Consider the following 27430-nt stretch of genomic DNA (forward strand, 5'->3'; position numbering starts at 1 on the left):
AATCATTTATAAAAATTTTAAAAATGGCGTGTAGCTCTGAGAAATTTGATTTATGTCTGCTTTTATGTTTGTTATATAATGATAATTGTTTTATTATTTATTATAATTAGGTCCTTTGGTTGGACGTCAGATTTTCAGATTTAGTGAAGAAGGACTTGTAAACGCTCGGTTTGACTACAGTTACAACAACTTCCGGGTCACCAGTATGCAAGCCATGATAAATGAGACTCCCCTCCCTATTGACCTTTATCGATACGTGGATGTCTCTGGAAGGACTGAACAGTTTGGAAAGTTCAGTGTCATAAATTATGATTTAAACCAGGTTATAACCACTACTGTGATGAAGCATACCAAGATTTTCAGTTCCAACGGTCAAGTCATTGAAGTACAATATGAAATTTTGAAGGCCATTGCTTATTGGATGACCATTCAGTATGACAATATGGGTCACATGATAATTTGTGACATAAGGGTAGGTGTTGATGCAAATATAACCAAGTATTTTTATGAATATGATGCTGATGGGCAACTTCAGACTGTCTCCATCAATGATAAACCACAGTGGCGTTATAGTTATGACCTTAATGGAAACATCAACTTGCTTAGTCATGGAAACAGTGCACGTCTTACACCACTAAGGTATGATCTTGGCGACCGCATCACTAGACTGGGAGAAATTCAGTATAAAATGGATGAAGATGGCTTCCTGAGGCAAAGAGGCAATGACATCTTTGAGTACAATTCTAATGGTCTGCTAAACAAGGCTTACAATAAGGTTTCTGGTTGGAATGTTCACTACCGCTATGATGGACTTGGGCGACGAGTTGCAAGCAAATCAAACCACGGATTACACTTGCAGTTTTTTTATGCTGACCTTGCTAACCCAATTAGAGTTACTCATTTATATAATCATACCAGCTCAGAGATAACATCACTATATTATGATCTTCAAGGTCATCTGATTGCTATGGAATTAAGCAGTGGAGAAGAATATTATGTTGCATGTGACAATATAGGAACTCCATTAGCTGTCTTCAGCAGTAGGGGACAAGTAATAAAAGAATTTCTGTATACACCCTATGGAGATGTTTATCAGGACACTAATCCAGATTTCCAAGTTATTATTGGCTTTTATGGAGGACTGTACGATTCTCTAACTAAATTAGTGCATCTGGGTCAAAGGGATTATGATGTTGTTGCAGGTCGCTGGGCCACACCCAATCATCAAATATGGAATAAGTTGAATACCAACCCCAAGCCATTTAATTTGTATGCATTTGAAAACAATTACCCAGTTGGCAAGATTCAAGATGTTGCAAAGTACACTACAGGTGAATATCAGTATTTATTTACTAATAATGAAGTTATCATTTAATAGCTTATGTCTACCGACATGTCTCCTTTAGCATGAGTGCTTCATAGTATTTTTCGACAAAACACTGGAAGATCACATCAATGTGTCCGCTCTCTTTTTAAAAAGCTCTTGTGTATATTGAGAAGTTAAAGGTAGAATGATAGTATTCATAAATTATATGTTAAATTTCTAACTTTTACATTTCTTATTAATTTATGTAATCTAGAGAAGAAAATATTGCATTAGAAAACAAACTGCTGGTTTATGAAACTATTGTGGTATTTAATTTCTAGGCTGCATTTAAATATCATTCTGAAAGACAAACTATCCCAGCAGAGTGATCACTTTCAATATTAATATGGTATGATAGTTGCAAAGTTAGGGGGTCTTTTACAAAGGTGTGCTAGCATTTTTAGCACGTTCTAATGTTTAGCGTGCACTAAACGCTACAAACGCCCATATAAATATATGGGCATCTCTTGCATTTAGCACACGCTTGTTTTTAGCACGCACACAAAATGGTAGTACGCCTTTGTAAAAGGGTCCCTTAAATATTATTCAACTGTCAGCAAAAGGTGGTTAATAATATCACTTTTACAAAGATTCTTTTGCATTGCATTGACCATGAAAAATAAAAGCAGTAGTGTCTGTTGAAAGATGCACAGAATTTGCTATTGTAATTATACAGTAGATTATAATTTTGAAAGGTATCAAAGGCATTTAGGGCCTGTTTTATCAAGCAGCGCTAGCAGCAGTAGTGTAGCTACGTGGGGCCATGGGGGCCTGGGCCCCTGTAAATTTGGCCCTGGACCCCCCTGCCGACGACCCTCTCGACCCCCCTCCCGCCGCCAACCCGCTGTCGTCTACCTTTGCTGGCGGGGGACCCCAACCCCCGCCAGCCGAGGTCCTCTTCTTCCGTGCAGGATGTCAGACTCAGAAACTGAATGAAGCCTTGCGCCGGAAGAAGAGGACCTCGGCTGGCGGGGGATGGGGTCCCCCGCCAGCAAAGGTAAGTGGCGGTGGGGGAGGGTTGGCGGTGGGATGGGGGTCGAGAGGGTCATCGACAGGGGGGGTCAAAGTTGTTGTTGGTGGTGGCGGCGGCGGGGGGGGGGTCGGCAATGGAGGGGGGCTGCGGTGCCGGGGGAGGGCCAAAATGTGCCCCCTCACCTCGGTCTCTGGAGCCCCCTCCCGCCGAAGTCTGACTACACCCATGGCTAGCAGTTTCCGGTATGGTAATGCCGACAATGTCCATTCACTTTGAATGGGCTCCGTCGGCATTGCTGTGTGGGAACCGCTAGTGCAGCTTGATAAAAAAGGCCTCAATTAGATACCTGTATTAGTATCTATAAAATCATTTAGTAAGTTAAAATTATCACTATGTGCGCAAATGGTGTTTTGAAATAAATCTATTCATGCCTATTGTAACATAAAATATTTATTACCACTGCATAGTTTTACATTTTTTAACCTCAATATTTTATTAATATTATTATTATTATATTTGCTCTATAGACATTGGAAGTTGGTTGGAGCTGTTTGGGTTTCAGTTACATAATGCACTTCCTGGATTTCCAAAACCAGAAACAGAAAGTTTTGAATCAACTTATGAACTTTTAAAGCTCCAAACAAAAACCCAAGAGTGGGATCCTGGAAAGGTTGGTAATCAGAAGAATAAATATCAAACTGTGGTGCCCTTTTACTAAGCCTTATTAAGCACTTAACCTATAATTTATTGTACAGTAACTGCTAATGCAGAGCTACGTTAATTTGGTAGGGGGGGAAGGGAAATGGGACTTGATATACTGCCTTTCTGAGGTTTTTGCAACCACATTCAAAGTGGTTTACATATATTCAGGTACTTATTTTGTACCAGGGGCAATGGAGGGTTAGGTGACTTGCCCAGAGTCACAAGGAACTGCAGTGGGAATTGAACTCAGTTCCCCAGGATCAAAGTCCACTGCACTAACCACTAGGCTACTCCTCTCCACTCATTCCACCAATAAGAGCCAACCTCATCAGTGATGTCACAATGGCTTGATTGCCCAATACAGTTCCCCAGGATCAAAGTCCACTGCACTAACCACTAGGCTACTCCTCCACTAGCAGCATTCCATGTAGAAGCCTGCCCTTGCAGATCAGCAATGTGGCCGCGCAGGCTTCTACATGGAATGTTGCTAGTGGAATAGCAACATTCCATCTAGAATCTCAAATAGGGAAAGGTAACTGGGACTTGATATTCCGCCCTTCTGAGGTTTTTACAACTACATTCAAAGTGGTTTAGTAGAAATATGCTAGCCCTTGCTCTCAGTAAAATAAATAAATACTACTACTACTATTAAACATTTCTATAGCGCTACTAGACTTACGCAGCGCTGTACAAATCAACATGAAAAAGACAGTCCCTGCTCAACAGAGCTTACAATCTAAATTGGACAGACGAACAGACAGCTAGGGGTGGGGAAATTGCAGTGGTAGGGGTGATAAGTGAGGGTGCTGAGTAAGAGAGTCATGGGTAGGAGTCGAAATCAAAGTCTGCTACACTAACCACTAGGCTACTCCTCCACTAGCAACATTCCATGTAGAATCTCAAATAGTAGCAACAGAATCTCAATAGTAGCAACATTCCATCTAGAACCTCCAATAGTAGCAACATTCCATGTAGAATCTCAACTAGGGAAAGGGAAATGGGACTTGATATACTGCCTTTCTGAGGGTTTTTTTGCAACTACATTCAAAGCGGTTTACATATATTCAGGTACTTATTTTTGTACCAGGGACAATGGAGGGTTAAGTGACTTGCCCAGAGTCACAAGGAGCTGCAGTGGGAATTGAACTCAGTTCCCCAGGATCAAAGTCCACTGCACTAACCACTAGGCTACTCCTGCACTCCAGTAGTTACCGCACAGTAAACTGCACATTTAGGGCCATGTTTACTAAGCCAAACTATAGGCACGCTAACTTTTTATCATTAGCACGTTCTAATTTTTAGCGCACGCTAAAAGGTTTGCACACCTACAGTACGGCTTAGTAAACAGGCCCTTAGAGGGTAAGTTATCAACGTGGGCTACTCTTAAGTTATATTATTTTACCACAAGTTATGATATTTTAGCACAGGGTCTCATTGCATTAAATGGGACCTGTGCTAAAATAGCATGACTCGTCATAAAATAACAATGGACAAAACAGCGAAGATGACTAAAAAAACAAAAAATAAAAAAATATATATAAAATGAATAAAAATGAAAACGACACTTTGGTTATAAACACTTAAAAATATTTATTATCCATAAAAAACAATACAAATTAAAGGAGAAAAGGACCTGACACAGCTGTGTTTCGGCCGGTCAGGCCTGCGTCAAGAGTCTTCTCACCATATAGAGTGTCTTTCTCTATTTCTATATCAGATGTTTTTTATTGATATGTAGAACAACTTATGAAAGAGTTTTATTTAATACGGCTGTATAAATAACTCTTCAGGTCCTTTTCTCCTTTATTTTGCATCACTTTTTATGGTTAATAAATATTTTTAAGTGTTTATAACCAAAATGTCGTTTTCACTTTTATTCTTTTGTTATATATATTTTTATTTTTTGGTTTTTTTTTTAGTCATCTTCGCTGTTTTGTCCATTGCTGGTTTTTTTGCGAAGATTGTTTTCTTCTGGTTTTTTTTGCCATTCGTCATAAAACAACCCATCTTCATGGTAGCCCATATTCCCTCGTTAGTGTTTTTTGTGTCGGGAGGCATGGCATGGATGGAGCACAAGCATGGAAGGTGTTTGGCAGTTTACATGCTGCACTTAACGTGCACTGACTAATGCTGAGTTAACGTGGGACCACTTAGTGCCCCCTAAACAAAAGGCTCAAAGTGCTTCGTGTTAACCAGGAGCAGGTACAGCACTTTAATGTGAAGGTTAATGAACAACCTGCAGTGGAAAATACCGGGAATGCCTCCAATAGGTACCACATTAAGGAGGTCTTTTTCAAAGGCGCATTAGCATTTTTAGTGCGCGCTAATATATGGGCATCTCTAGCATTTAGTGCACGCTTATTTTTAGCGCACGCTAAAAACGCTAGTGCGCCTTTGTAAAAGGACCCGTAAATTTTCACCATCATCACGGTGCCTCATACACACCTACCTCACTTTGACCACAATATAACCTGTATTTGTTCTCAACCAACTGGCGATCGCCTTTACGGTACTATGTAAGCCACATTGAGCCTGCAAATAGGTGGGAAAACGTGGGGTACAAATGTAACAAATAAATAAATAAAGTCTGATGTTATGCCACGGTAACTGGTTTAGTAAAGGGCCCCTGTGTTTATAAGAAAATGGAAGACAGTTTTGATTGAAAAGTTGAGGTAAACTTACAAAGAGAAGTGAAAGACAATAAACATTTTTTTTAGATTTTGGAACAATGAAGAGCATTTTGATCCCTATGTGGAACCCTGTGTTCAGCTTTGATTTCCCAATTCTATGATACTTGTCAGGTGGAAATAATATGGAACTCAATGTTCAAAGCGGAATCACAAATATGGAAGCTCCAAAAGTTTTCAGAATTGTTTTCCTTTCATTTGTTTTGAGTTCACTAGACCTTGATGTTTGCTATGGAACACCTCTTTTAACTGGAGCTCAACATATGTATTGCCATTCCACAGCACAGGTCCTTAATTGGCAAGCAGGCTGGCCATACTGAGGGTAGGCATTTTTCAGACTCAAAGAAATAGCTTTAAATATTGGCCTCCCCAGCATAAATGATTATACTTCTTTCATTTGGATTGAACACCATTAGTTGATCTCTAACTCTTCAAACTAAAAAGATGCAGCTCAGCTTTTCGAAAGTGTTTATGGGAACATCGTGTCCTTCTTTCTGACACCATTCAAAAGCCCTCCTTTTATCAGCTATCCTTTACTTTTAACTTGTAAACTAAGGGATCAATTTTTGGATAATGCTCAGTGCTTTACTTAGGAGCCCTTTAGCAAAGGTGCAGTAGACTACGCTCTTACAGCGCGTGCTAAAGTGAGACCACTACCAAGCTAATGCGCCCTCCTGGCAGTAATTTCAGACTTGGTGAGCACCCATAACGCCGGGACAAATTATTTTTTTTTATTTCCTACCGCAGGCAGCATTTCCGGCGTTAATCGGCAGTTGGCACGCGCTGACCAGTCACCGCGTGTGTAGCACATGAGCCCTTACCGCTAGATCAATGGGTGGCGTTAAGGGCTCAGGCCATAAATAGGAGCACGCTGGTTTCTATTTTACTGCAGGCCCTTTTCCTGGCCCGTTGAAAAAAACACCCTTTCTCCCAGACGCAGTAAAAACTGGCCCAGTGCATGCCAAAAATACACACTCACACTACTGCAGGCCACTTTTAGCCATGCCTTAGTAAAAGGACCCCTTAGGCACCTAAGTTGAGGAGGATTTTCAGTCAAATTTTGGAAACTTCCAACTATAAATGCACCTAAACTTAAACATCTAGAACTTAAGACCTAAATCTAGTTTTACAAATTCATTTGCATAGATGTGAAGCCATAGACATAATTTGCCTGCTTTGTTTCGGAGTTAGGGGGTAGGGGGTATGGAGCTCAGATTAGTGTTAAATTGCTATTATAACATGGTCCTTTTCCTTTAGATAAATGTGTGGAAGTTCTGAATGGTGCTAAAGTATCTAATACACTAGATAAAGTTGTGTTCTACAACAGGGCCTGTTCATCTGGAATTAAGCTTTTCTTCAAAGTCGTATTCCAAAAGTCTCTTATTTCTTTAGTGCCTTTGTTGGAAATTTTTAGAAGCAAGTATACTAGAACAAAAATATTATATAAAGTGATGATCTGACCAAGGGAAAGGTGTCACTGAGAATTTATCTAGGGATAAAGATAGCGAACTGGAAGAAAAAGTACCATATAATACAAAAAATTACCATCTAATACATGCCCGGCAGAATGTGTAGGGACTGTCACATGATGTATTAGAGAGAGATTGTCTGCAGAGTTAAAAAATGCATAAATAATAGGGGCAGATGTATTTTCTAAATGAATATTAAAGGTGCCTAGTATGATAATTCGTGGAAAATGTGTTAGATATTGTGCCAGTCAGATTCTCAGGATATCCTCCATTGTATGCAAATGTCTCTCATAATTATTCATTGTTGATGTCCTGAAAACCTGATTGGCTGGAGTCTCTCCCAGGACAGGTTTGGAACCATTGGCTTATAATAAAGCTGACAAAGTCAGCATTCCCATAAGACCTGGAAAATATAATCCAGGTGTACCAAGCAAGCTACAGCCAGTCTTTAAAAAAAAAAAAAAGCATGTTGATAAAATAAGAAAGGAACAAACTTTCTTATTCAGACACACCCTTAGAACACACACAGACCAAATTACGCACACTACTTAATAGAGTAATGAGCCAATTAGTGATAACAATTGGCCAATAACAACCAATTATCAATCACTAATTGGCAATAATTGTAATTTATTCAAATCCGAGGTGGTAATACTGCAAGTACTGTGCAACTTACACATCCTCTAGGAAAGAGAGTTTTCAAAGAGACGAGATCACTTGACGCGAGAAAATGCCTCTGTACATCAGCGGTCTGGATATTTTTACTTTACAGACTCACTGAACTGACTCTTTATAGGCAGAAAAACTCACGTTTTGCTGATATCTCAATTCTCTTCACAATTTCTCATCTCTGTTTTTACGTTTTTTATTTTTTATTCTTTTTTAATTTTAAATGCTGCTGGAAGTAATGATTGAAGGCGAATAAACCTAAGTATTCACTTGTCATCAGTTATTTGCCTTTCAAGCAATTGGAAGCAGTGTGACTGAAAGCAAAAAAGACCTAAGCCAACACTTATCTTCTGGTTTTTTGCCAGGTCTCTCTTTCCTAGAGGATATGTGTATAACAAGTAAGTTGCACAGTACTTGTAGTATTACCACCTCGGATTTGAATGAATATTGTATTTTATAGTGGTAAAGTTCGATGACTTTGAAATAATTGTAATTTACACACACTTCTTTGTTGGTGTATTCTAAAAAGAAGCACATGTAAATTCCAACATGTGTAGCTGAAAAGGGAGCACGGCCATGGGAGGAGTGTAGGCCTGTCAGGAGCGTCAATCATATTTATTTATTTATTTGTAACCTTTGTATCCTGCATTTTCCCACATATTAGCAGGCTCAATGTGGCTTACAAAATACCGTAATGTTGTACGCCAAGTACGGTAGGTATTAAACAAATACAATTAGAAAAAAGGGTCAAGTAAGGTAGGGTAAATGGGTACAATAAGGGACAAGGAAATAAGAAATAAAATGTCCATTGCCATGTATGTATAGATGCATTGTAGAGTTGAGGCATTTAAGAAGAATCAATAGGGTAGGCCTTGCAAAACAGATAGGTCTTTAAACTTTGCTTGAAGTTTTGATGGTCGTGCATCGTTTTCACACTCTTTGGTAATGCATTCCACATTTGCGTACGTAAGTAAGAAAAATTGGATGCATAGGTTGATTTGTATCTGAGTCCAATGCAGCTTGGATAGTGAAGGTTCAGATAAGTACCTGATGAACCGATTCTGTTTCTGGCCAGAAGATCTATTAAATCAATCATATATCCTGGGGCATCTCTGTAGATTATCTTGTGGACCAGAGACCAAATTTTGAAAGTAATGCGGTCCTTGATAGGGAGCCAGTGTAGTTTCATTCGAAGAGGTTTAGCGCTATCAAATCTTTTTTTTGTTGAATATCAGTCTGGCAGCTGTGTTTTGGGCTGTCTGGAGTTTTTTCATAAGCTGTACTTTACAACCTGCATATATTCCATTACAATAATCTGTGTGGCTCAAGTTACGGAATATATCTCTCAGAAAGTAAGGTCTTATACGTTTAAGCTTCCACATAGAATAAAACATCTTTATACTGGCATTAATTTGGCTATCTAGTGTAAGATGGCTATCAATAATAACTCCTAAGATTTTAGGGTTATCAGAAATTTACGTGTGTTGTTATACATTTGGGGGAACGCGGGTACATTTAGGCGCAGGTATTTACACCAGGTTATCAGTGGTGTAAATGGCCGTGCCTACCATGTACACACGTTCCCCCAGCCTGTGCGCTATTCTATAAACTGTAGATGCAGTTTATAGAATAGCACTATGAGCGTTATTCCAGTGCGCCTATGTTTTAGATACCTTATATAGAATCTGGCCAAGACTGCACAAAGGAGCACATCCTGCTCCATGTTCACGCTCCTTAGGTGTGCGCCTTCGGCACGTGCCACAATGGATAGTTAAATTTAAAGAGCTTCACTGGCGTACCAAGAGGGGGCGGTGGGGGTGGTCCGTCCTGGGTGCACGCCGCTGGGGGGTGCCGTGTGCCGGTCAGCGTCATTCGTTTCCATGCTCCCTCTGCCCCGGAACAGGAAGTAACCTGTTCCGGGGCAGAGGGAGCATGGAAACGAACGACACTGACCGGCGCGCGGCACCCCCCCCCCCCCCAGCGGCGTGCACCCGTGGGGGTTCTTTCGCTGGGGTGGGGGGGTGTCCTTTCGCCAGGGGGGTCATGCTGCACCCGGGAGGCGGGGCGCATCGGCGATCCGCCCCAGGTGTCAGCCCCTCTAGGAACGCCACTGAAGAGCTTATGTGAGCAACATCACCTCTGGTCTGTTTACTTGTGGGCTCAGCTTCTAGTTGCTGCTTTCATTAGTCTGATGGCCAACAGAAAATAAGACAGTCAAACACAGTGCCAGACCTAAGACGATACATTATCGAGAAATGCACAACTGTAGAAGACAAAACGTTATAGCATTGCCTCCATACATCCTTCAAAAACTGACCACCATGAGCTAACCTTCACATTTTTTTTAAATAAAGTAACTTCCTCCTTTACATATGATCTTTCTAGCTTGCTGCATCAGCCAGTGTTGTCCTTAAATGTATGGGCAAGTCTAATTGGCAAAACCTTACTTGAATAAATTCATCCACCAATCTACTTAAAATATGTATTCTCAAGATCTGAGGATTTTTTTTGGCAGAATATAATACTGATGTCATTTTCATGAACTTTCTTTTCTATACCATTGATTTATTAACGTGTTTTCTCTGTTTTATTGATATTTCTTTTTTATCCGTTAAATCAGCAGTGAGATTCAATTGGTTCATAAATATCTCAAATACAATAGGTTTTCTTTTGTTTTTTTTAATTGAAGTGGACAAATGAAACATGCACAAAGCTGGTTTTTTTTAGCATATAATACTGCTTCAAGTGCCATTCACTTCCTATTTAAGTAGGCAGAAAGAAAAGCATAATGAGGCCTGCATCATTTAGTAAATCTGACAGGCAAGCCAGCCCCCCTGGGTATGTGAGAATTCTATATAATTTTAACTACCCACTTCATTCAGTTGATCTGAGAGACATTCTTCTAGTGGGTATTCAATCAAACAGCCACTGAGAGAATACACAAAAAGTCTCCCCTTGTCAGAGCTCACTTCTCTTTCAAATGCCTCATTACCTAGTTACTTCTCTGCTCCCTGCAGTCTGAGCTGCTAGACCTCTATTACAGCAAAAAGGATTTCAACAATATATATATATATATAACATGTGGCCAGAGGGCTACATGGGAATCATTTTCCTAGGGGAGTATGGGACTGAAGTGCTTTCATAGATTTCTTTTTTCAGTACAACAAGATCTAGATCCTAGACGTTTGTCTGTGTTGTGCTACGTTGGACAATTATTGCCAACCAGAGCAATATTCAAGGCAGTTTCCATGATAAAAGCATCATTTTACCCACAAAATTACCCACCCTCTGCTCCATTAGCACCCAGGTAAGAGGGAGAGAACTTAGGAGGTAGGCAGCAGATCAGAAGGGGACTGGTTTATTGCATTTGAGTGCGGGACAGGATTGTGATCCAGAAATACAGGGCTTACAAATTATCCTTTTTGGAGAGAGGGACATCTGTTGGGGATCGTAGAAGTTCATTTTCGGAGGTGATTTGGTGCAAGGAAGGATTCGTCTTTGCTGGGGGTGATTCATAATTGGTGCTTCATGCTCCTTTAAGCATTTCCGGGTGGAGCCCAAGAACATCATCTCATGCTTTAGCTTGCTGTTGCTCTCAGGGCTAGTTTACAAAGGGGTCCTTTTACTAAGGTGCGCCAAAAAATGGCCTGCGCTGGTATAGATGAATGTATTGGATGTGCGCAGGTTGATTTTTCAGTGCACCTGCAAAAAAGGACTTTTGGGGGGGGGCCGAAAATGGGCATGCAGCAAAATGAAAATTAGTGTGTCCATTTTGGGCCCATTGACCTAGCGGTAAGGTCTCATGCGTTAACCGGGCGGTAATGGTCTACGTGCGTACAATGCCAGTTACCACCTGGTTAGTGCCGTGGACGTGCGTAAAAAATGAAATTACCACCCGGACCCATAGGAGCCAACTTTTCAAAATGATTGGGGGTGCTGAAATTTTTTTTTTTTTTTTACAAGCAGTGCGCCCCCCCCCCCCCCCCCAATACCTTAAAATTCTGTCTACTGCAGTCTTCACCTGGGCAGTGGCAGCGCCACTCATAGGCTGCCTGCAACCTGCACCAGGACTTCTTCCCTGAACAGTCCCACCCCTCAGTCCCCCTATACTGTGCAAATATAAAGAGATGCAAATTTCAAAAACTGACATATTTCAATCACTATACTATAGGTTAACAAATACAAATACAAATACAACAAAAAATGGAAAATATATCATTTTAGTGGACTAAATACATTTTTCAATTAGCTTTCAAAGGCCAAAACCTCTTTCCTCAGGTCAGGACAGTTAGAGGGGTGGAGGATACAGGGCCGTGCAAAAGTCTTCAAACCCTTGTAAATATTTTACTGTTGTCTAAAAAAAACATATTTAATTCAAAATGCATTAAACTATCAGCTTGTTTTAACTGATTTATGTGACATCAAAATATGAAATCAAAAAGCCTTGACTAGTTAAAACTAATTTTACCCGAGTGAACGGCAGTGAAACAAGAAGAGTACAGCTGGCTCCGTCTTCAGCTTCTCCTTCCCTCTCAGCTCAGCTGTGGACCCGCCCTCATTTCCTGTTTATGCAAGGGCGGGACGCTGAGAGGGAAGGAGAAGCTGAAGACAGAGCCAGCTGTACTCTTCTTGTTTCACTGCCGTTCATAGGCGGTCGGTGGCCCAACTGTTTGGGGAGGCTAAAGGGGCGGGGTTAGGGTGGGGCCAGGGGTGGAGCTTAAATCCATAATTGTCTGATCACACACAGAAAAATAAATAAATAAATGTCACAATTAATACCTTTTATTAAATTTAGATATTAGCTATGTATCATATGTCCAAGAATAAAGTGGTTGCTCAAAGCATATACTAACCACAATCGCTGAACTGCAAAACACTATGCACAACTTTGTGCAAAAACACACTCAGAACCTTACTGTACCATAAATATTACACTGGGCAGAACCTAATACACCAATATACCACCCATACGGAAAATGTAGACCGTCAACAATATTGAAACAAGGGATCATAATATCACAATTCTCATGTAGAGCCACAAAACATCCTAATTCATGTTTAATGTGGGATAAAATGTCATAAATAAGTAAATAAACTTTTAATGTTGAACACCTAATTCTCAAAGTGGACATATTCCAAACACTATAATGAAAATAAAATAATCTTTTCTACCTTTGTTGTCTGGTGACTTTGTTTTTCTGATTGTGCTGGCCCAGTATCCGATTCTGCTGATATCTGTCCTCTTAACTCCGTTTCCAGGGCCTCCTTTCCATTTATTTGTTTACTTTCCGCCTTTCTTCTCATTTCTTGTCCTACATCCGTAAGTAAAAGCTGGGTCCTCCGCAAACTTGACTGTCCAGTGGATCCAGCTTTTGCCTATTTTCTTCATCCATGTGCAGTTTTTCTACTCTCTTCCTTTTCTGTTATCTCATCTCCTTCCTCACTCCTCCCTCCCCCTCCATGTCCAGCAACCCTCCTCTCCCCCCCTACCCTCCCCTCCATCTACCCATATCCAGCAACTCTCCTCTCCCCTGCCCTCTCCTCTCCCCTTCTTCCACCATGTCCAGCAACCCTCCTCTCCCCTTCCCTCCATCCAGCAACCTTCCTCTCCCCTTCTTCCACCATGTCCAGCAACCCTCCTCTCCCCTTCCCTCCATCCAGCAACCCTCCTGTCCCCTTCTTCCACCATGTCCAGCAACCCTCCTCTCCCCTTCCCTCCATCCAGCAACCCTCCTCTCCCCTTCTTCCACCATGTCCAGCAACCCTCCTCTCCCCTTCCCTCCATCCAGCAACCTTCCTCTCCCCTTCTTCCACCATGTCCAGCAACCCTCCTCTCCCCTTCCCTCCATCCAGCAACCTTCCTCTCCCCTTCTTCCACCATGTCCAGCAACCCTCCTCTCCCCTTCCCTCCATCCAGCAACCCTCCTCTCCCCTTCTTCCACCATGTCCAGCAACCCTCCTCTCCCCTTCCCTCCATCCAGCAACCCTCCTCTCCCCTTCTTCCACCAGCAACCCTCCTCTCCCCTTCCCTCCATCCAGCAACCTTCCTCTCCCCTTCTTCCACCATGTCCAGCAACCCTCCTCTCCCCTTCCCTCCATCCAGCAACCCTCCTCTCCCCTGCCCTCTCCTCTCCCCTTCTTCCACCATGTCCAGCAACCCTCCTCTCCCCTTCCCTCCATCCAGCAACCCTCCTCTCCCCTTCTTCCACCATGTCCAGCAACCCTCCTCTCCCCTTCCCTCCATCCAGCAACTCTCCTCTCCCCTGCTTCCACCATGTGCAGCAACCCTCCTCTCCTCTCCCATCTGCCCTGTTTCCTTCCTGCCCCCCCCCCCCCGTACCTTTAAATATTATAGTTTTGCTGGAGTCGCGGGCAGCCAGCATTGAAGACATGGGCAGGCTTACGCCGGTTCCAGCAACCTTCCCTTCCCTCGTTGCAAGTCGGATGATGGCTCCGCCCTCGTAGAAACAGGAAATACGTCAGAAGAGGGCGGAGCCATCATCTGACTTGCAATGAGGGAAGGGAAGGCTGCTGGAACCGGCGTAAGCCTGCCCATGTCTTCAATGCCGGCTGCCCGCGACTCCAGCAAAACTATAATATTTAAAGGTACGGTGGGGGGCGGGGCAGTGGCGGGCTGGGGAGGCTTAGCCTCCCCAAGCCTCTTATATGGGGCGCCTGTGCTGCCGTTCACTCAAGTAAAATTAGTTTTAAGAGCTGGCTGGGCAGCAGGAAGGCAACAAGGGCAGGTTTCAAAATATTGGGGGTGCTCAAGCACCCACAGCACCCACGGAGTCGGCGCCTATGCCCAGACCACATGGTAGCTGGGTGGTAGTCCAAAGTCGACGCATGTAGGCACCTATGCGGCATAGTAAAATGGCTCCTAAACCACTTGTGACGTAGTAAACTGCCATAAATTAAGATGGATCATAATAGTCATACAAACAAAAAAAGCAACACTGGGCCTTCAAGGCTGGGACAACAGGAGTATTTTATTGAAAAATGACCCGGCACGGGCCGTGTTTCGGCGTCAAGTAACCCCTGCCTCAGGGGTCAGAGTTTAGTTGTAAATTATACAAGATGTATAAATGTCCAATGCCTCTGAGAATAAAATAAAAAACTTTTGAGCCAGGCCGTCCTGTCGGGAAGGACAGTCACGGTCAACTCCTGTGTTAGCCGTTCCTTTGATAAAAACAATTTTTTTTTGTATACTCTCTATGTATGCTGTATACCCTCTCTGTTTGTTTCATAATATTTATAACAATCTGCATCGATCTAGTTGCATATTAATGAGGTACTTTGCATGCATTTGTACACATGCAGTTTGTTAATTTTTATTGCACATTGGCTCAGATTTTTCCCACAAGATTGGTAATATTAAAATATGCATTACCAGCAATATGAAAATATGCATTACCAGCAATGCATGATAATGGATTTTTAGCACATGCTGAGTGTAAATTTCTGAATTTTTGACATACATTAATGCATTATCACTACTTAAGAAGCTGAAGGGAATGAAATGCAAAAGGAATGTGAGAAATTACTTTTCAATGAGAGGGTACTGGATACATAGAACTGACTTTAGTAGAGATTCATTGAGCCTGCAAAGAGGTGGGATAATGTGGGATACAAATGCAATTATAGAATCCAAAACAATGGTAAAATTCACACATGCATAGGGTAGACACAAACCCCCCCTAATTCTATAAAAGTTCCCAAAAATTGCATGCACTATTTAATTGAATAACAAGCTAATTATCACCAATACTTTGCTTTTAACAAGCAATTATTGACACTAATTAGGTTTAAATAGCATTTATGCATGTCAATTTAGGCGCGATCTGAAAAAGGGAGCACAGAAATGGGAGGGTCATAGGTGTAATGGGGACATTCCTAGAATTAACACGCATTTTTATAGAATAATGGGGATATGCGCCTAATTTAGGTGCATATATTTACACCACGTTTCAGTTGGTGCAAATGGTCATGCCTAAAGTTAGGTGTGATTCCCCAGATTAACCGTATTCTATAAACTAGATCTAACTTTAAGTACAGCTTATAGAATAGTGCTTTTTTCAGTGCCGATTTTTTTGGCACCATATATAGAATCTAGTCCAAAAGGGGCAATTCTATAAACTGGCGTCTAGAGGTATCTGTCACTTATGCATATCAAAGGCATGATCAAATTGACAGGTACCTGTGAGTACTAGGAGCTATTCTACAAGGTAGTGCTTATGTGCCATAACACCAAATTGCAAGGTAGGACATACAGATGGGTGGAGCATGGGTGAGCTATAAACTACAAATGTCACTTGGAGCAGCTAGGTACACCAACTTATGCCTATTATTAACATGGTATAAAAGGGCACGCCTACACTTGGGCACCAGTGACAACCATATGTTAATACTATATAATAGAATCTTGGAGCCAAGATAACTTTCTAGAATTGGCACTAAATATGCAGTGCTAGGAAATTTATTGAATTGTCCTTAAAGAGATCATAGTGGTGGAAAGAGGTAGGAGGCCAAAGGTTGAGTAAGATCTACGTCAGTCCAGTAAAAATAAGCAAACTGGGTAGCCCAAATGGCCCTTCTGTGCCGACATCTTCTTTTCTATATTTCTGTGATGGAACCATATAAAATCAAAACTGTTGAAGGAACAGAAGTACATATTGGTAGCAAACAGAAGCAGTAATACATTTTTTCACAAGAGGAAAATTCAACAATGGCCATCAGTGACCAACTGTTATATGACTGAAAATTGCAGACCTACCACAGGCTTTTCACAAAGCCTTATGTAAGTGTAACATTAGTTGGCCCAGAATTTATTTTTACCTTCTAATTCTCAAGATTGCTTTCCCAAGATTTCCACAAATAGGTAACGTGCTGCAGCCAAGACTTGTTAAATTTCAAACAGTAGGGTGCTAACTACCATGACTTTTGCAAAGTACTTAAGGGCATCTAACGATTAGAAAACAAAACAGAGGTGTAAAGTGTGCTTGTTACTCTCTTCCATATCCCACTGATTGTCTTTAATTCTTTTTCTTCAAGAACAGAATGCGAGCTGACAATATAAAGGCTATTTTTATTGTAACAAAATTTACTAAGTCCATTCACTCACAAAGATATCATGTGGGTGGAAAAAAAGACTTCAGAAGCTCAGAATTCTTCCATTTTTTAATAGTTTTTGGTTTATAATATATAAGAACATTTCTTATCCGTATTGTAACCAGGTACCTCTCTTGTGCAGCCAAGGATAGAATAATCTCCTCCAGCCACAGGCTCCCGGTACAATGAAGAAATAGATGTCCACCAGTAACTTCAATCTTAAGGACTTTTATTCCATGCAGGTTTCTAGTACACAGTTCCAACAGCAGCATAGCACATACCAGGATTCAATACAGGCTTACAGGCTCCAGTCTGGGCTCTTTATCCAGTGCCCAATAAACAGTAATTCAATTCCCAAGACAAACAGTTCTTTCAGTTCATCATCACAGTTCAGTCACCAAGCAGCAGTTTCTACCTTCTATCCTCTTTACCTTCAGGAGAGTTCAATATTTTAGGGACTCCTTCTACCCAAGGGTTTTCCCCTGCATCAGCTTCACAGTGAATTCAATACTTTTGGGACTTCCTCTCACCCAAGGGATTTCAGCCTGCAAATACTTTAGGGACCTCTCTGCCCAAGGGTTTTCAGCCTGCAACTGCTTCTCTCCTTCAGCTCCTCTCTCCTGAACTGAACTGAACTCCTGGGACTCCTTCCCACCTGCCTAATCAATCCCTGGCTTCAGCTACCACCACCAATCATTCCCCTTCCATTAGCTTCCTCACACCCAAAACCAGCTGAGTTAAGCATTAGACTAATGAGACCAATGATGAGCTCCTGCACACAGGGTTTCCCAACTCTCTTTCCGCCTAGTGGCAGCCACTCTACACAACCTGCCCACTTACACCCATGTCTTCCCTGATTGCACCTAGGAGTCCAGTCCGGGTTCTTCATCTCCCCCTCTGGCTCCTTGCCTGCAATGTCTTCTGGGACTTGTATTTCAGACTGAAACTGCCTCAACCCAACTATCCTGGATGTGACTTTATCACAGTATTTCCAATAAGAAATGTTCTTATATATTATGAACTAAAAACTGTTAAAAAATATTTATGCAAGAGGATTGCCAAAAAAATTGGTAGCATCACAAAGATATAAAAGGAAGAAGTTTTTTTTAAGACTCATGAGAAAGCTGCTCAGCAAATAGTCCAGCGTGTTGATAAGCAGGACAGAATTCCTCCAATCTGATATCTTTGTGAGTGAATTAACTTAGTAAACTTTTTTATAACTTCCACTGTTTGAGAAGTGAAAAGTTTTTAAGAGCAAGTTAGAAGACAAATTTGTTTGTTTTTATTGTAAACCACACCAGTGAGGAAATTTCCTTTTAATCGTAGACTTAGTTCAGGGTGGGCATGAGGGGTGGTGTGCCCCACCCCAAATGCTGCAGGTGATAATGCTGAATTGTTCCTCTCCTCTTTCCCCCATTGCCAATATGAATTCCTTATCCTTTGCCCCTCCCTGCCACCACCTCCACCACCAAAAACGAGCAGGTAGACCAGTGGCGTAGCCAGACCTGACATTTTGGGTGGGCCCAGAGCTAATGTGGGTGGGTACTATGTATATAAGTATGCATAGTGTTTCTTGGGATACAAAATAAGGCCTTCCCTTCTCTACCTTACCCCATCCCCCCACATCTATCCCTGTAGCCCGGTATCAGCCCTTCCTTTCCCCACCATCCATTCCATAGCTAGGTATCAGCCCTGTCCTACCCCCTACACATCCCCATTAAATATAAGACTTTTTTTTTTTAATGTCCTGGGCACTGCAGAGCCCACCTCCTCCCAGAAAACTGCCTACACTTTTTTTTTTAACCTGGGCACTGCTGAGACCATCCCCACCCAAAAACCCACCAACATGAGAAATACAACCTTTTTTAAAAATTTTAACCTAGCTAATATTAAAATGTATTGTTGGTGGGTTTCTGGGTGGGGGTGGGCTCTTCACTGCCTTGGGAAAAAAACTTTGAGCAGGGACTGTCTTTCTTCTATGTTTGTGCAGCGCTGCGTACGCCTTGTAGCGCTATAGAAATGCTAAATAGTAGTCGTAGTAGTAGGTCCTATTAGTCCCATTGACTGCATGGTAAAAGCCAAATATACCCGTGCTAAAAAATATACTTAATTTTTATCTTGAGGGAGCATTCCTGTGCATGCTAACTGGGTCACACAGGAATAGATCATGAGCCCTTACCACCTGCAAAGTAGGGGGCGGTAAGAGCACACATGCTAATTTTTTTTTAATTGCCTCATGTTAATGGCAACATTAGCACATGACCATTAATACATGTGGATAAAGGTGAGCTGGTTGATGTAGTCTAGCTAGATTTTCAGAAAGCTTTTGACAACGTTCCTTATGAGAGACTGCTGAGAAAATTAAAGAGTCATGAGATAGGAGGCAATGTTCTGCTGTGGATTAGGAATTGGTTATTGGACAGAAAACAGAGGGTAAGATTAAATAGTCATTTCTCTCAATGGAGGAGGGTGAATAATGGAGTGCCACAGAGATGTACTGGGACTGGTGCTATTTTGCATTTTTAAAATGATATGGACATTGGAATGACAAGTGAAGTGATTAAATTTGCAGATGACTCAAAACTATTCAAGGTTGTTAAAACACATGCGGACTATGACAAATTGCAGGAAGACCATAGGAAATTGTAAAACTGGGCATCCAAATATGAGATGAAATTTAATGTGGACAAATGCAAAGTGATGCACATTGGAAAGAGTAATCCAAATCATAGTACCTGATGATAGGGTCCACTTTGGGGGTCAGCATCCAAGAAAAAGTTCTAGGTGTCATTGTAGATAAAACGCTGAAATCAGCTACTCAGTGTGCGATAGCCACCAAAAGAGCAAACAGGATGCTAAGAATTATTAGGAAAGGAATGGTAAATAAGAGCCAAAATACTATAATGCCTCTGTATCGCTCCATGGTACAACTTCACCTGGAGTATTGCATTCAATTCTGGTCGCCATAGCTCAAAAAAGATATAGTGGAATTAGAAAAGGTTCATAGAACAGCAAACAAAATGATAAAGGGGCTGGAGCTTCTCTCATATGAGGAAAGGCTAAAGAGGTTAGGGCTTTTCTGCTTGGAAAAGAGACGGATGAGGGGAAATATGAATAAAGTCCTTACATCTGAGTGGTGTAGAACGAGTAGAAGTGAATCGATTTTATACTCATTCCAAAAGTACAAAGACTAGGGCACACTCAATGAAGTTATATGGAAATACTTTTAAAAGAAATAGGAGGAAGTATTTTTTCACTCATCGAATAGTTGAGCTCTGGAACTCTTTGCCAGAGGATGTAGTAACAGTGGTTAACGTATCTGGGTTTAAAAAAGGTTTGGAAAGATCCTGGAGGAAAGAACCATTGTCTGTTATTGAGATGGACATGGGGGAAGCCACTACTTGCCCCAAGATTGGTAGCATGGAATTTTGCTACTATTTGGATTTCTGCCAGGTACTTGTGACCTATCTTGGCCACTTTTGGAATCAGGATACTGGGCTAGATGGACCTTTGGTCTGACCCATTATGGTTATTCTTATGTTCTTATGTACAAAAAAATAGAAAAAGACCATTTTTATGGCTGTGGTGTAAATTGCCTTAGTGCGTGGGGAAAACCTGCACAAGGGCATGCTAAGGACAGTGTTTATTGCAGTTAGCAAAAAAAAAAAACCCCTTTATGAACTCCTCAAGTAGGTTTCAGGAGTACTCCTTCATCAGGTCATAAGCTGAAAGGGCTGAAATTAGGACCGAAAGTGGTGAACTGGATAAGAAACTGATTGACCGACAGGTGACAGAGGGTGGTGGTAAATGGAATCCACTTGGAGGAAAGGAAGGTGAGCAGTGGAGTTCCTCAGGGGTCGGTGTTGGGGCCTATTCTGTTTGATATATTTGTGAGAGACATTGCTGAAGGTTTGGAAGGAAAGGTTTGCCTTTTTGCGGATGACACGAAGAAAGCCAATAGAGTGGATATACTGGAGGGAGTAGAAACGATGAGAAGGGATCTCCAAAAGTTAGAAGAATGACCAAGGGCCCGGCAGTTAAAATTTAATAAAACAAAAGTGTGTGAAACTTTCTTTGTGTGAGAAATGTTTAATGCTAAAAATGTCTATAAAATATAAAATTATGATTTGTGCTCAGTTTTTTTGGTGTATTACAAAAAAGACTCGAGATATGTAAAAACACCATTCTACCATCATAGCACTCCCTACCTCCACTCCTGCCTATTATGGTGTACCAGATTATAACAGTCTCAAAAAAAAAAAAAGAATCGGCTACGTAGCTTGAGTTGACTTAGGAGGGAAGCCTTCTTTACGTATTCAATGGGATGTTGCAATTCAAGAAATGATGCGAGCCCCGGATCAGTGTAAAATTTTTATAATTCAAAATCACTCTGTGACTTCACCAATCTAGTGTCCATTGTTCAATGTTCATGGTTCCCATGTCAGGAAGTATTTTTTCACGGAAATGGTGGTAGATACATGGAATGCCCTCCCGCGGGAGGTGGTGTAGATGAAAATGGTAATGGAATTCAAATATTTGTGGGATAAACACAAAGGAATCCTGTGTAGAACGAATGGATCTAGAGAATCTTAGCAGAGATTGGGTGGCGACACCGGTAATTGGAGAGTAAAACCAATGCTGGGTGGACGTCTACGGTCTTTGCCCTGATCGTGGCTGAATAGATATGGATGGGCTGGAGTGTAAATTTTAAGGGGCTTCGACTTTAGCTTCAGAACCTTTAGTACAGGAACAGTGCTGGGCGGACTTTTACAGTCTGTGCCCTGAGAAAGGCAGGGACAAATCAAACTGGAGTATACATTTAAAGTAGCACATACCATGTAAAACGAGTTTATCTTGTTGGGCAGACTGGATGGACCGTTCAGGTCTTTATCTGCCGTCATTTACTATATGTTACTATGTAGGTCTCAAAAACAAGATTCTATTTTTCAAAAATGATGAAGGGTTGCAGCTTCCATAGTCAAGTCAAGCAGGTCAAGAAAATTAGCCCACTAAAAAAGTATCACTTTATAATACAAAGTGGGAGGAGTGGCCTAGTGGTTAGAGCACTGGTCTTGCAATCCAGAGGTGGCCAGTTCAAATCCCACTGCTGCTCCTTCTGATCTTGGGCAAATCACTTAACCCTCCATTGCCTCAAGTAGAAACTTAGACTGTGAGGCTTCCTGGAACAGAGAAATATCCAGTGTACCTGAATGTAAGTCACCTCGAGCTACTACTGAAAAAAAAAGGTGTGAGCAAAATCTAAATAAATATTGAAAATTCTACATGGAATGTTGCTATTATTGGTGATTCTGGAGTGTTGCTATTATTGGTGATTCTACATGGAATGCTGCTGAGTGGAGCAGTGGCCTAGTGGTTAGAGCACCAGTCTTGCAATCCAGAGGTGGCTGGTTCAAATACCACTGCTGCTCCTTGCAATGTTGGGCAAGTCACTTAACCCTCCATTGCTTCAGGTACAGACTTAGATTGTGAGCCCTCCTGGGACAGAGAAATATCCAGTGTACCTGAATATAAGTCACCTTGAGCTACTACTGAAAAAGATGTGAGAAAAATCTATCTAAATAAAATATATTTTGGTTTCTTAAATTTTATTTCCTTGAATCAATAAGTAATGATAGCTTTGAACTAGCAGGAGGCATTTCCTAAATCTATTTATTTCTTCTCAAAAGTAAAATTAGAGGCTAAAAATGAGATCTTAAAGAATTTGAACTAGCTTTCTCTTCTCCAAAAATAAATTCAAAAAGCCTGCAAGTCAGGTTGCTAACTCAGGTGCTTTTTTACTAAAGCTGCGGTAAAAAAAAAGGGACCTGCCCTAGCGGCATGGGCTGTTTTTGCCGCTCACTGAGGCCCTTTTTATCGCAGCAGGTAAAAAGGCTGAAAAAAGACATGGAGGGGCATAATTGAACGAAAACGTCTATCTCCATGGGCGTTTATCTCCGAGAACGGGTCAGTGAAGGGGCGGACCAAACCGTATTTTCGAAAAAAATAGACATCCATGTTTTATTCGACAATTTGTGAGCTGGGCGTTTTTGTTTTTCAGTGATAATGGAAAATGAAAGCGCCCAGCTCAAAAACGAATAAATCCAAGGCATTTGTTCGTGGGAGGGGCCAGGAGTCGTAGTGCACTGGTCCCCCTCACATGTCAGGACACCAACCGGGCACCCTAGGGGGCACTTTTACAAAAACAAAAAACAAGGTAAAACAGCTCTCAGGTGCATAGCACCCTTCCCTTGGGTGTTGAGCCCCCCAAATCCCCCTCAAAACCCACTGCCCACAAGTCTACACCATTACTATAACCCTAAGGGATGAAGGGGGGCACCTACATGTGGGTACAGTGGGTTTGGGGGGGTTGGACGACTAAGCATTAAGCAGCACAATTGTAACAGGTAGGGGGGGGGATGGGCCTGGGTCCACCTGCCTGAAGTCCACTGCACCCCCTAACAACTGCTCCAGGGACCTGCATACTGCTGCCAGGGAGGTGGGTATGACATTTGGGGGTGAAAATAAAAAGTTGTGAAACATCATTTTTTGTGGTGGGAGGGGGTTAGTGACCACTGGGGGAGTCAGGGGAGGTCATCCCCAATTCCCTCTGGTGGTAATCTGGTCATTTAGGGCACTTTTTGGGGCCTTATTCGTGAAAAAACAGGGTCCAGGAAAAGTGCCCTAAATTCTAGCTACAAACGCATACTTTTTTTCCATTATCGGCGAATGGCGCCCATCTCTCCTCGGCCGATAGCCACGCCCCAGTTCCACCTTCACCACGCCTCCAACACGCCCCCGTCAACTTTGTACGCTTCCGCGATGGAGTGCAGTTGAAAACGTCCAAAATCGGCTTTCCATTATACCGATTTATTCGTTTTTGTGAGATAAACGTCTATCTCCCGATTTGGGTCGAAATCTAGGCGTTTTTCTCTTTCAGTTATAAGGTGGATGGTCATTCGGTAAGATTGCTCTTACTGCATGACCAGATGGTGGGGGGGAGCATTTGCCATCACCCATTAAGGCAGCGGTAAGGGCTCCCGCACTAACCCAGCGGTAACCGGGCAGCACGCAGCGCTGCACAATTACCATTGGGTAAACCCCTGTGGAAACTTTTACAAATATTTCCACTAGTGCCGGGAAGGCTGTGCACTTGGGGTGGAACTAGCACAGGCGCCTGTGTAGGGCCGGTGGTAGCTCCAGACTGGCACACGGTAAAACCGCAGTGGGCTTACTGACGCATAGTAAAAGGGCCCCTCCGTTTTGAGACAGTGCTTCTTTTGCCCAAGCATTACATTTTGTGTAACCTTGGAGTCATCTTTGATTCCTCTCTCTTCTTCTCTGCGCATATTCAACAGATCGCCAAAACCTGTCGTTTCTTTATCTACAACATTAGCAAACTTTGCCCCTTCCTTTCTGAATACGCTACCAGAACCCTTATACAAACCCTTGTCACCTCTCGCTTGGATTATTGCAGTTTGCTTCTCACTGGTCTTCCACTCAGCCATCTCTCTCCTCTCCAGTCTGTCCAAAATTCTGCAGCACGACTTATTTTCCGCCAAAATCGTTATACCCACACTAGCCCACTCCTCAAGTCACTTCACTGGCTCCCTGTCCGCTTCCGCATTCAATTTAAACTTCTCGTACTGACCTTTAAAGGCATCCACTCTGCAGCCCCCCATTACCTCTCCACTCTCATCTCTCCCTACACTCCTCCCCGTGAACTCCGCTCACTGGACAAATCTCTCTTGTCGTCCCCCTTCTCCTTCACTGCTTACTCCAGACTTCGTTCCTTTTCCCTCGCGGCACCTTACGCCTGGAATAGACTTCATGAGCCTGTACATCTAGCTCCATCTCTACCTGTTTTCAAATCTATGCTGAAAACCCACCTTTTCACCACTGCTTTTGGCTCCTAGCCACTACTCAATTGCCCTCCCCTTGTTCCTTTCTCACCCAGTACGTCCCTCGCCTTAATTGTCTTGTCTGTCTGTATTTTTTAGATTGTAAGCTCTACTGAGCAGGGACTGTCTCTCTGTGTCAGGTGTTCAGCGCTACGTGCGTCTGGTAGCACTATACAAATGCTAATAATAAGAGGAGAAATTCCAAGGAAAAAAATATGTGGGAACCAAGAATGAGACAAGTGCATTGCGGGATTTGTACCCCAAGCGTTATATATAAGATCGGGGGAAAACTAAAATTGGCTAATGTTCATTTTTCTTAAATGAAATCTTTAAAACTGCTTAGTTTCAATAGTTCTGTTGCTTTAAGAGTTTCATACAGATTTTGTACTTTTTGCTGCAATATATATATCAACAAAGTACAAACATGCTGTATATATATATATATTTCTGTCAACAAAGGTTATTCCCTAATGTGACTTTAGCCCTGTCTTCTCATTTGTACTTTCACAACATTTCTGTTTTGAGTAATTTTAGAGACATAGAGCTTAGTGAAAAGGGGAGTTGTACATTCAGGCTTCTGCAGAGATCAATTGAAACTTTCTATTATAGAACTAATCGTAAAAAAAAAAACATGCCTCACTCAAAGCATGTTATTTGTTTTTCAGACTGTTCTTGGAATCCAGTGTGAGCTACAAAAACAACTCAGAAATTTTATTTCCTTGGACCAGCTCCCTATGACTCCCAAGTATGCTGATGGAAGGGGGTTTGAAGGACAAAAACAGCCCAGGTTTGCAGCCATACCTTCATTTTTTGGAAAAGGCATCAAATTTGCCATTAAGAATGGTTTAGTGACTGCTGACATTATAGGCGTGGCTAACGAAGACAGCCGACGTATTGCAGCCATCCTCAACAATGCCCATTACTTGGAGAACCTTCATTTTACCATCGAGGGACGCGATACTCATTACTTCATCAAGTTGGGTTCCCTGGAAGAAGACTTGGCTTTAATTGGCAACACGGGTGGAGGACGCATTATGGAAAATGGCGTCAATGTCACTGTGTCCCAGATGACTTCTGTAGTGAATGGGAGGACTAGAAGGTTTGCAGATATACAGCTTCAACATGGCGCCTTGTGCTTTAATGTCCGATATGGAACCACAGTAGAGGAAGGGAAGAATCACGTCTTAGAAACAGCCAGGCAAAGAGCTGTGGCTCAGGCTTGGTCTAAGGAGCAAAGGCGACTACAAGAAGGGGAAGAGGGCATCAGGGCATGGACAGAAGCAGAAAAACATCAACTGCTAAGCACTGGGAAGGTACCAGGCTATGACGGATACTTTGTGTTATCTGTGGAGCAGTATCTAGAACTTTCTGATAGTGCCAACAATATTCACTTTATGAGACAGAGCGAAATAGGCAGGAGGTAACAAACAAACATTCCCTGCCTTTGCATCACCAAAGACTGCCTGTTTTTAAACATAAAATGGTTTATTGTATTGATTTTCTAGATCAGAATTCTGTAAATGTAAATACAGGAAAAAAAAACATATCCAACTGCCTTTAAATGTGACAAAAGATGGTATTTTAATATTGTTTGTTTAAACTCTTTAGGAAATGGCCGTGGAGCTTTCTAGATCTTGTGCAGCCGTATTCAAAAATTGTCATAAGCGCAGTTCAAAACGACGATTGGCTAGAAATCACTACCGTCCTTAAACTTACTCAGCTGGAATGTTTTCATTCTTCATTTGGTAGAGGCAATACAGCAGAAACCTAAGAACATGTAACAGGGAGAAAAGGTGCATGTTCATTTCTTCATTTTACTTTGCCAACTCGAACACATCTGTCAGGCCCTTCTACTAAAATGCACTAAGCAGTGACCCCCTCACTCTATAACATGGCGCCAAAGGTGAAAGGTTAAGCATTTATAGAATGCTGCCATCTATGCATGTTTAAAGGCACATGCACACACATAAACGGCATTAGCGTGTCTAAGTGCTATGGTGCATATACACGCTAAAATGACTTACCCCCCCAGATTCTACATATGGTGCCCCCAAAGCTGTGCACCCAACTCTTGGCCCATTTCCAAAATTCACGTACAAATAAATTGGATAATGAGCTCTGAACCATCAATAATTGAGTGCTAACCACTAAATATTGATGTTAATTGGCACGCACTAAAATTTGCGTGTGTATCTGACACTTAACTCCCGTGGTGCGTATCTGAAAAGGGAGCATGGCCATGGGGTGTGTCAGGGTGTTCTGAAAAGTTGTGCATGGAATTATAGAATGCTGCTTAACTTGGGCACTGGCATTTACTCCAGGTTTTAGCAAACGTAAGTTCGGCGCGAGATCAGTTCTAAGCTCTGTTCTACGTAAGGCACATGCCCTGTGTAGATTAGCGCTTAGCGCTGAGCCTAAGTTTCAGTACCATTTGCTGAATCCAGCCCTTAGTGTATAATTGTCAGAGGAGAGGGGCATGGACGAGGCATAGGCAGGGCTGACATTTATTTCAAGTTTTGTTGTACAGTGGAGCACCGTTAGTAAACAGTGTTCGGGAT

At 42.0% G+C, this 27430-nt stretch overlaps 1 protein-coding gene across 1 annotated transcript in view; it reads left to right on the forward strand.

Moving 5' to 3' along the window:
- Window positions 1–26360, forward strand: part of TENM1 (teneurin transmembrane protein 1) — a 696753-nt gene extending 670393 nt beyond the window's left edge. The window contains exons 28-30 of the mRNA XM_030210273.1: window positions 111–1331; window positions 2867–3009; window positions 25538–26360. Coding sequence (XP_030066133.1) covers window positions 111–1331; window positions 2867–3009; window positions 25538–26296 — 2123 coding nt within the window. The 3' untranslated portion in view covers window positions 26297–26360. The remainder of the gene's footprint in view (window positions 1–110; window positions 1332–2866; window positions 3010–25537) is intronic.
- Window positions 26361–27430: the final 1070 nt, after the last annotated feature.

Source organism: Microcaecilia unicolor, chromosome 7 (assembly GCF_901765095.1).
Source record: "Microcaecilia unicolor chromosome 7, aMicUni1.1, whole genome shotgun sequence".
NCBI classification, from domain to species: domain Eukaryota; kingdom Metazoa; phylum Chordata; class Amphibia; order Gymnophiona; family Siphonopidae; genus Microcaecilia; species Microcaecilia unicolor.